The 10,953-nt window shown below is 30.0% G+C and overlaps 1 protein-coding gene across 10 annotated transcripts; it reads left to right on the plus strand.

Moving 5' to 3' along the window:
• The first annotated feature begins 2,770 nt into the window (after positions 1-2,770).
• LOC137820089 (RNA-binding protein 1-like) lies at positions 2,771-9,464 on the plus strand. Of its 10 annotated transcripts, none has more exons than XM_068623891.1 (7): positions 2,771-3,087; positions 4,402-4,523; positions 4,986-5,220; positions 5,457-5,518; positions 5,590-5,671; positions 6,965-7,086; positions 9,216-9,464. In XM_068623891.1, the coding sequence occupies exons 1-6, from the start codon at positions 3,006-3,008 to the stop codon at positions 7,069-7,071; spliced, it is 690 nt and encodes a 229-aa protein (XP_068479992.1). In that variant the 5' UTR covers positions 2,771-3,005; the 3' UTR covers positions 7,072-7,086; positions 9,216-9,464. The 10 variants fall into 10 exon arrangements, with proteins under 10 accessions (XP_068479992.1, XP_068479991.1, XP_068479990.1 ...); XM_068623890.1 differs by having other exon boundaries at positions 9,239-9,464; XM_068623889.1 differs by lacking the exon at positions 9,216-9,464 and adding an exon at positions 7,207-7,487.
• The last annotated feature ends 1,489 nt before the right edge of the window (positions 9,465-10,953 follow it).

Below are 10,953 nucleotides of genomic sequence, written 5' to 3' on the forward strand. Positions count from 1 at the left end.
AAGATTCCCAATTAGACTCTTCAAAATAAAATAAAATGAATTGCATTATATGGTAATCAGATAAAGACACAGTAAACACCACCACTTGCACAGGATATTATCCTCTTAATCGTAAATATTAGCATTAACATTAATAATAAACAAACCAATTAATCAAATTACTGGAACAAAACTCTTTTACAAGAGAAAAGGCAGGTAGGTTGTTGAGGTTAAACCCAGCTTTCATTTTTTCTAGAGTTTACATTTTTTTTAATTAGTTTGAAAGAGTTATCTTTTTATTTGGTTTGTTAGGGTTACGTTTTGAAGTTTTGTTCTGGATTTGATCGGTCGCGGTAATGAAAAATCCACAACCGCACTCAATGTTAGGTAATTTTCCCTAACTCCAACCTAAGTTTATCAACTGTTTTGTTTTAAACTACTTTAAAAATTAGTTAGTGAAGTGGGGCTTTTTCTCTCTGTGTTTCAAAGACTTATTTTTCTCTGTTATTGTTTGTTTGGATCTATCCACAGGAAGGAAGTGGGAAATAAAATAAAATAACATAACATAAAATAAAATCAAAATTAAGTTAATTGTTGTACATGCCTGATTTATGTCTTAATTTTCCTTTCAAGTTCCTTAAAACAAATAATGGAATCCAAGAGAATCGAAGAATTATTAAGTTATTAAGTTATTTTAGAGAGAATTCATGAGAGTTGAATACATAATAATAGTTAGTATTTAAATTGGCGGTGCACAAAAATTAATCTTTAATCACGGATATATTGATATAAATTTCTTATTTTTTATTATTTAATCAGTTAGATGTTGCATATTTCTTAGTGTTTAATAACTATTTATCCTATTTATTATCTAGCCAATAAATAGTGTACATTTTTTAATATTTAATAAAAACAATAACGCAAAATTTTATTGCCTCAATGATTAGATGAAGCATACTTTCTAATGATTAACTTAGAAGAGATCAGTGTAAACTTTTTATTATCTAATTGATTAGTGGTTTACATTTTTCATTACTAAATCAAGAAAAATATTGATTGCAAGTTGTTTATTATGTATCTATGAAAAAACATTCTTTAGTATTAGTCGATAGTTAGACTCTTCGTATAGTTTAAAATATTTTTTTAGTATTTTTCAAATAGTTACTAATAAAATATTATATTTAATGACGATTTATTATGATGGTTCTAATTCTGTGATAAAATTATAATATAAAAACATTTTTTATGTCACTTATAAATTCAACTCACATAATATGTTATTATTATATTTTTATCTATCATCATAAGTCATTCACTTAAAAATAATTTATATTTATTTTAGTTTTAACCTTTTTCTATTTTTTATCTCTTTTTTCTTCTCATTTTCTCTAAATTTAAGCTCTCATTTACCTATTTTAGTTTTTATTTTATTTTAATAATACTTCAAGTTATAAATGCAACTTATCACTTATAAAAATAATTTAATTTTTTTTTTAAAAAAGTAGCATATCTATAAATACTTATCTTGTGTTGGAAGTATACTATTCCAAAAAATCTCTTTATAAAATGTTTATGTCACACTACACAAAATAATTTTATTTTATTAAATTAATATTGTACCGTTCGGTATTGGAGAATTCAGTTACTCTGTCAAAACGCATTTTAAGGCACCTAATAAATAACAACAACAATTATGTGAATTCTTTATGAGTCATAACCATGTCTCACTTAATATGGGTGACATCTCCGAAAAATCAACTAAACATTGATTAACTGAAAAATATTGAAGATATTCTCCCAATATGAATACAAATATATCATATATCAATATATCTCCCTATAAATCATGTTACACATCAATTAAAACCTGATATTTATTTGACCCATCACAACAAGGGTCTATGACTAAACAATATAAATAAACTACTTTGAGCGCTAATAATAAAAGGAGAAGACTTAAAAAAAGGAATGAGAAGACAATCAATACGTCAACAATTACAACTTATTCTAAATATTATCTAGACCCACTTTACCTATAAATATATATATATATATATATTATTAATATCTATAAAATGAGAATGTTTTAATTTTACTTGCTGTAATTTTTGTTTTGTTTTATTCCTATAAAATACAAAGCATATCTGTTTAGACTTATCTTACTCTTTCTAAGACACGGAGAGATATCTTCAATAAAATCTATTGTTTCAATTAAAATTAATTATTTTTTTACCAATTTAGGATTTATTAAATAATGTAAACAAAATTTATGTAAGTGTTTTCCTTATAAGCGAAACACGCTAGCAAAAAAAAAAGCCCAAGACTTTCATGAAACTTACTAAACACGTGTAACAAATTACGTATATGTCTCACTCACCCTTGCATGATATACGTTTAGCAAGTAACATTCTTTATTTTATTTTATTTTTGCATTTTGAAGAAGAAATATTTATACAAATTGAAATAAGTCACTTACCATAACTATATTAGTATTGAAGTGATTTTTTTTTTATGAATTACTTGAATTTATGTGATATTAAAACACAGAAATTCAAGATAAACCAAACATATTGTCCGATTAGTGAAATACTAACTACGCCCATTGTTTAATTAATTTATTTCAAATAAACATTTTTTAAAAATTCTTAAGAGAATTTTTAAAAAATAATTAATTTCTTAAATTTTTTCTTAAGTAAATCAAAATTTTCTTATTTATCCAATAAATATTTGAATATGAAACATATAGTAAAACAGTGATAAAAAAAGGAAAAATATAAACAGGATGTGATAAAAAAAATGATAAAGAAGAGAAGTGTGTTGAAATAGGTGCTTATAAGGTGTAGATGAAAACAAAACTGAAAATCAATGTTGGTTGAGCAGAAGTTTGAAGTTTGAAGTTTGAATCTGTGTCGTGTGGCGTTTCTGAGGATTAATCAAGTACCTTCAACCCATATTCTCATCCTCTTTTACTTTTCAATTTCACTTCCAATTTCAATTTGTTCATCAATCAATCAATTCCCAACCTCATGTCCGACGGTTATTGGAGATACGCGGAATCGCGGCACGCCCCTTCATCCATCGCCGGCAAGCGCTCTCGTTCCGACTACGGTATGCTTCAATTTAGGGTTTTCATATATCTTTTTCCTGTCGCTGGGTTTTCATCTCAACGCAAAAGGCCGTCATTACCTATTTCGCCAAATCTAAATTCAAAACGTTGAATTTACCCTTTTATGATCTTTCCCCCTTCCAATTTCAGTCCTTACCTGTTACATAGCTTTTATTTTTCTTGGTTTGGTTAGTTTTTTTTCCTTTTTTTACCTTTAAACTCTTTCCCTTGTTCCAATCAGAGGGTTTGTGTTTGTCCCTTTAGTTTGGATGCGCTGTAGGTCACCTATCATGATTATCTTCAACATCGTCATCTTATTGGCGGGTGGTTATGCATTCTTAATGTAATGTTGAAGGGGAATGTGACAGGTAAATAAAGGGGGAGAAAATACGGCTATGAAGTGTTTGCTGAACTGAATTTGGTCTTAAAATTTTTTATATAACCTCCTTGATTAATGATGAGGAATTCTTTGTTCCTGTTTTTTTCTAAGTGCCTAACTATTGTTCACTGTAGCTCGGACACTCCTTTTAAATATAGCGTGTCCGATACCACTCGTATGACACTCATAGGATACTTATCCCTGAAGTGTACAAATCAAAAAAATTTGTTGGATTTCTGACAATTCTAGCACAGTTCTAATACAATTTTAAAAAAGAAAAATACATTAATTTTCTAAAAAAGTATAAATTTTATTATGATTATAAAAATAAGAAACACATCTTTTTGAACCAGTTATGAAAAACATCTTTTTGCTCCAAAAAAATAATCTGGAACATACTTGTGGACATAATTTTTTATTGTCAATTTATATAATTCATAATTATATAATATATAGATTTGTATATCCGTGTCCTACATTTTAGAGATTATACGTATCTCCGTGTCGTATCAGGCTCAGTGTCTGTGCTACATAGCTTAAAACTAGAAAGAGATTGCAAGAAATGAAAAGTGATGATACTCCCCTGCTAATTTTTCAAGAGTTTCTGGAAAGAGTTTTTCATTTTATTTACTAAACTGGCCACCATATGCTTCCCTGAGTCTGAATTGTGTGCCCATGATCTTACTCTTTTAGGTAGGTCTGTGTCTAATTTTGTGGTGAATCTATCTTTTTCTGATATTTAATTTTCAATAATGGAGCTATTCTGTTTCAAATTCATGTTGTCTTAATCTTAGGCTTGTAACTTGATATACATAGTTTCTCTGTCATCTGATTTTTTAATCTTCTGTATTTCACAATCATCATGTGAATTATTCATTGTTACCTTGTTTTCCCTGTAAACATTCTCATTAATTTAAAGTATTGTTTAATTTTGAAGATGTCTCTGGCGTTCATGACTTGCCCAATTACTTTCCCCATGACGATGATAGAGGAGGGCATCGAGTAATTAGAGATGCTGAGTCCCTTGATGCATCTTATGAGCATTACCTCCGTAGTGCGGTATTAGCTATTTATCGGTTCCTAAATGGCCAGTTATCTTTTTCTTGTTCTTTTATTACCCTGATTGTTATATATATTGAGTTTGTAGGCAACTAAAATGTATTTAAATGTGTTTTTCTATGGATATGATAATGTTAAAAAAAGCCCAGATAATTTCTGTTTCAGCTCATGGGATATTTGGAAGGAATAGGGGAAAAATTTAAAGTTTTTTTTTTTGTTAGATACATTTTGAAGAGTACTAATATATTAATTGTCGTGTCCTACTATTGTGTAATGAACACAAAATTGTGAACTCTACCTTGTTCTAATATCCTATCCAGTTAAAGTGAGCACGTTATGGAAATAGAATAATTTATTTCACTGCCTTGCTCATCTTGTTCAATCTCGTTTATCAAAGAGTACATCTGGTGTGTGAAATAGGCCTATATGTTTAAGGATAAAAAATTGTACATTTTTCATCAGATTTCATCGTATGGTTCGGGACAGTCCAATAGAACCATTGGCGGGCGAGTTCCCAATCGTAGTATTGACGATTCACATGTTGCAAATATTGGGGGAGTAGACAGGGGAACAAATGCAAAAGACAAAATCCTGGGATTTAGTAGTGGAAGAGCTGACCATTCTCTTCCACCTGACGCTACCAGTACACTGTTTGTTGAGGGTTTGCCTTCTAACTGCACAAGACGGGAAGTAGCTCGTATCCTTTCATCCGGTTCCCCTTAGATCAATGCTTTCATTGGGATTTAATTCTTCTGTAAGTGAGATGCGAAGAGTGAAAGATCTACTGTTGATTTGAAATAAAGTGTTTCGTAAACAGAACCCACTTTAAATCAACGGTAGATAGGACCTCACTTTCTCTCCTCACACATATTCCTTTAGAGGAGTCAAATATTTTTCATTGTAGATTCCTCCTCCTTAACTTGTGAGGTACAGATATTTTTCGTCCTTTTGTTGGCTATAAAGAAGTTAGGCTTGTTAGCAAGGAATCAAGACAAGTAAGTTTAATTAAAAAGTAAAAAAAAAAAATTGTATACGTTGATGGATTTTTTACTTTGATTTTGTGCAGCCAGGGGGTGATCCACTGGTGCTTTGTTTTGTCGATTTTTTGAGTCCGGGTCATGCAGCAACTGCCATGGAAGCATTGCAGGGTAAGGTCTCTATTTCTTCTATTCTTATAATGACATCCTCATGTGTGTCTTCGAAAATCCTGTGTTCCATTTCTTTATCTCCTTAAGTGTGAATATAGATAAAATGCTATAGAACCATTTTTTGCAATTTCACTGTGTTGGCAAGAACAAACTGTATATTCGATTTCTTTATGATTTGCATTCCTTGTGTCCTAGCCTCGAACATGGGCTGCTCTACATAATATATACTGGATTTTGGGTAAAATATAAATTCAGTAATCTGATGAGGCAGTGATGGATTTATAATGTGAGTGCCTCCTGAAACATACTCAGTGGTATTGGATAAAGGATCTTATTACAAGGACATCCGGATGTGAGTGTAGAATCCTAGAGCACTACTTTCGACATCACTAAAAAGCAGCATTGCATTTAACCCTAAGTAAGCATCTGGATGTGAGTGTGGAATCCTAGAGCACTACTTGATGGTCTTTCGACATCACTAAAAAGCAGCGTTGTATTTAACCCTATGCACTATATTTCTCATCTACCATACCTTTTATGCGGGGGTGGAGTTGGTTTGGCTCTGATGAAAGCGGTACTCAAACTTGGGAAGGTAACAGACTGATTCATGTAAAAGTAATGTCACGATAATGAATTTTACCGACTTGTTGTCCATCTTTGTCATGCTCATTGATAAAGCTGACACCGATATATAATCATATCTGGTTGTAAGATTGTGGGGACTAGATTGTGAATGCCATCCAATTTGGCATTTCCATGTTACGGAAGCAGTCCTCCTGTTTTTGAGGAACTCATCTGGGTTGGGTGGATTGCTTAAAAGAACATTGGTTTTATGGAATATTGATGGCTACGGGCCTGTTTGAGAAAATACGCTCTCTTGGTATAGTAGAATTGCCAAATTCATTTGCTCCTCCATCTACCCTGCACCGTAAGATTGTGTGTTGCACGTCACAATTTATTATTTGTTCTGCCGCATTCGTCTAATATTCTAAGTTTCCTTGAATGGCCGACGGTGGAGACAATCTAACGATGGAGAGTTATTGAAAGGTTACTCACCCATCCTTTCAAGTAGCAGGTTTGACCCCTTGGGTAACTAGTAAGGAGCGCATTTTCACCTATGTTGGATATTGGGTTTGAACGTATTTAGATGCATTTCAGGTGTATTATGTCATAAGCCGAGTTAAGATACGACACGCGACACGCGTCTTATATCATCTTCCTTTTAACACCCTAATCCGCTGTTCAGAACATGGCTAGTTGTTCAGCGTAAAACAATGAACGTTAATTTTGCAGGTTACAAATTTGACGAGCTTGACCGCAACTCGGTCAATTTAAGGTTTCAATTTGCTCGCCGCTATCCTGGTGCGAGGTCAGGTGGCGTACACCGTGGCAAACGTTGAATTATGCAATCACAGGTGATTAATTCTGTTATTTCTATACGCTCACACTGTTTGTCAATGGTCGTTGGGTGCTGGATAAAAACTTAAATATAAACAGTTAATCATGCTGAATCGTGAAACGGAAATTCCATGTAGGATTCACTCACGATGGGGAGGTTATGATTATGATTTTAAGAGGCAAGTGACCAACATTGCAGTCGAGAATTACAGTTGCTTTCATTAGGAACAAATCGATCATTGTGGTATTCGTGTGGGGAGTGCTCGCTAGAGATTCAGATTGTGCATGTTTGAGAAAAAAATGTTAATTTATTTACTATAAATTACTTCAAATTGTCTTATCCGAAATAACTTATGACTTTGATGGTTTTTCATTTCTCTTTCGAATATATGTCTCCTAATAAGAAGGATGTTTTCCATGCATGTGTTTTACTTTCTTGTGAGCCTTTTGGATATAAAGTACTGTTAATTTTTAACTTTATTTGATTAGTATAATTAAACAAATGTCAATTCTTGCTTTATAACCAAATCCATTATACCTGCTTTTTTTGCCCTCGGTATATATTTTTCACATGAATATGACTTTTCTAGTTTGCTTTAATGTGAAAGGTATTCCAATTTCTAACTAATATCCTTATATACAACAAATTTTAGCCATTTCACAAAGCATAGATATGTGTTTCGAGTTGTTAGTGTTACTCTTGGGATTATATTCTATTGTGGGTTGCGTGAACTATTAGGCTAGTCCCGATCTGTAATTATAATCCTAATGGTAATGACCTGCTAATGGTAGCAAATTAGCAATGACAATAGTATGATCTAAGCGTTGTTAGTTATTTCATATATTTTATTTTATTGTGATTGTCCAGTCCGAGTTATACTGTCAACTTGAAGTGGATGATAAAATGTTGAAACAGCATGTGCCGTATGAAGGCATTGTTCTTTGAATTTGATCGTTGTTGTAGTCAGTCATTAATCATGTCTGATGTCACTTGAGCGTATTTCCAGTTGCACTTAAGTAACAGTCATTAATCATGTCTGATGTCACTTGAGAGTATTTCCAGTTGCACTTAAGTAACCCTGCATATTCGCCTTTGCCTGAAGCTTTCCCATCAAAGATACCAAATTATCTTAGTTGCGCCCTTTAGAAAGTAACAGTACTATATATAGTGTCATTTGCCCCGCTTGTGAGTGCTGCTCAAGGGAACAGATAGAAAGGAAACTAAACCTATTCGTTTGGTTTTTGTTGGATAAGGCTTACTTTGGCACTGCTATAGTATTGTGAACAGTAGCGATTTTGCTGTGACTGCCGCAATTTGAAGACATTACCATGTAACTTTCTAGCATCTCATGGCTGCTCCATTTCCTTATGTTATCAAGTATCGTAATCCTTTTCTTTCTCAAAATCGTGAAAAGAATAAAAATTGGTGAAATTTAGTGGAAAAAACAAAACAGTGATACTTTGTTTTACATTTTTAAATCTTAAAATATATAATAATCTGAAAATGAGGTCATATTTTCATCTCTATAAATGGGTCATTCACACGTAAACAAATAAACTGACGATAAAAAACTTGAAATCAAATAAAATGGCACCACTATTTCATGTGTGCTTGACGTACCTAACGAGGTATGCTGAATTGGCTTATAGTATTAGTTCATGCTGCTACGGAAGTCATTGACAATAAGTTTTGTGGAACATTTAATGCTGAATTGGCTTATAGTATTAGTTCATGCTGCTACGGAAGTCATTGACAATAAGTTTATTGGCTTATAGTATTAGTTCATGCTGCTACGGAAGTCATTGACAATAAGTTTTGTGGAACATTTAATGCTCGTTACTGCTGACAACAACCCTTGAGAATATGAATCCTGTGATTTTGCTGTCTCATACAAGGCTTGCTCATTTCCAAGCAGTGACCAAAAATTGGCAAATCATTCATGTCGAGCCACGTTTATGGATTGCAAAGCACCAATTCCATAAACCGTATCATGGATAGTTTTAGTCAATTTCCCAGTAGTACTATTATTGCAATAACAAAATATATGTACAATATTATTGTTTTTATTTCTCATCTTTTATTGTATGTCAAACTTTTCTCTTTTTTAATTATACAAGTAACATTTTTTGTTCTAATAATGTGCAGTTGGTTGGTTATGCAATATGCAGGATATTTGCTAGGAACAGAAGAAGAAAGAACAATATTTGTTTTTAAATATTTGTATGCTATGATAATTATTTGTTATAGATTCTCTATTGAAGTAATGGTAGTTAGGACAGGTAATGTTGATTCGGGGCTTCTTCCTTTTGAATTCCCTCATACCTGTATGAATTCATGTTAGTTATGGTTTGATTGCATGAAGGTGGGTGTCACTGTTGGAAATTTAAACATAAACCTATTGAATTGTTGCATTTCACTAGAATAATTCTTATATACCATATAATGAAAATATTGAATGATTTTAAAATTTTCAAAACTTCAATGGCATTCTTTTTCATCTAATACTTCAGAAGTTATTTTAAAGATTTGTTAGAGAAAATAAAATTACACATTTGACTTACTTTTATTGAACTCCAATCATTTGTCAATTATTTTATTTTTATATGATAGAAGCACGGACTAACAACATGGGTTATATATGTAAGATAATTACACAAGAATTGGAAACGTGATAGATAAAGTTGTCATGTTCTCCAATGTCTTTGGCTACTTATATGGACTAGTCATCATGCTATCATAGCGATGACGATAGTTCCTTATTACGCGTTCTCAATAAAAACTGTAAAAATCAACAAATCAACTTGTTATTTTATATTAATAATAATATTGTTTTATGCTAATTCCAAACTTCTAATTTCTTAAATAATTATAAAGTAAGAAAGTAAGATAATAATTACGTCATCTAATTAATAAAAGTAAAGAAATGATATAGACTAAATTGGAAAAATATTTTTTTTTAAATATTTAATAAATCATAAAGATTTAACAGGAATTTAATTAAAAATATATAAATTTATAAAGAACCTGAGAGTTAATTAAAAAAAAAACAAAGTAAATACAAATCATCTCCAAATCTCGATTTTATTCGAGTACAATTTATTATTTTCTAATTTATTATTTCCAAGAATTTCAAAAAATGTGAATGAGATTTAAAACTTTTCCTTATTTAAAGATTACAAATAATTTTTTCAAAAAATGTTATTTGGTTTTCAATGTTGTGTTTGGATTAGGAAGATGATTTGGGATGTTTGAAGAAAATGATTGTTTGGATTAAGGTGAATAGAGTAGAAAATGAAGTGAAAGTTTACGAAAGCTTGTGAGTCATGTGAAAAAAAAATTATATTTTTTATTATTTATAATTATTTTAATTATCTTATTATTATTATTATTTTATAAATTTATTATTAATATTAATATTTTTATTTTATTTTATATATTATTAATATTTTTCTTTTAATAATAATAATTATTTATATTATATAATTATTTCTTTATTTATTTTCCTATAATATAAATATAAATATTAATGAAATAATAATATAAAAATATATATTTAATATAATAAGTATACACATATATATAATAAAAGATACAATATATTTAATAAACTTTTAAAAATATAAATTAAAGTTAAAATAAATTTTAAATTAAAACAAAAATTATTATAAAACCTTAATAGATAAAAAAGTAATATTTTAAAATAAAAGTATATTAAAATAAATCATTAAAATTTAATTAGTTTTATTTAATTTATTAATTTAATATTTTTATTTTATTATAAATTTAATTATTATATATTTTAAAATAAAAATAATAATATTCGTTACATTTTATTTAATAAGAATAAATTAACTTAAATTATTAAAAATGAATTTTTTTTACA

The sequence above is a fragment of the Phaseolus vulgaris genome, chromosome 9 (assembly GCF_000499845.2).
Source record: "Phaseolus vulgaris cultivar G19833 chromosome 9, P. vulgaris v2.0, whole genome shotgun sequence".
NCBI lineage: Eukaryota > Viridiplantae > Streptophyta > Magnoliopsida > Fabales > Fabaceae > Phaseolus > Phaseolus vulgaris.

Bases quoted from the DNA above. Each gene is read 5' to 3' on its own strand.
- LOC137820089 (XM_068623884.1), top strand. From the start codon at position 3,006: ATGTCCGACGGTTATTGGAGATACGCGGAATCGCGGCACGCCCCTTCA. The intron at 3,088-4,401 runs GTATGCTTCAAT...TTAATTTTGAAG, and splicing joins GCGCTCTCGTTCCGACTACG to ATGTCTCTGGCGTTCATGAC. The intron at 4,524-4,985 runs GTATTAGCTATT...ATTTTTCATCAG, and splicing joins AGCATTACCTCCGTAGTGCG to ATTTCATCGTATGGTTCGGG.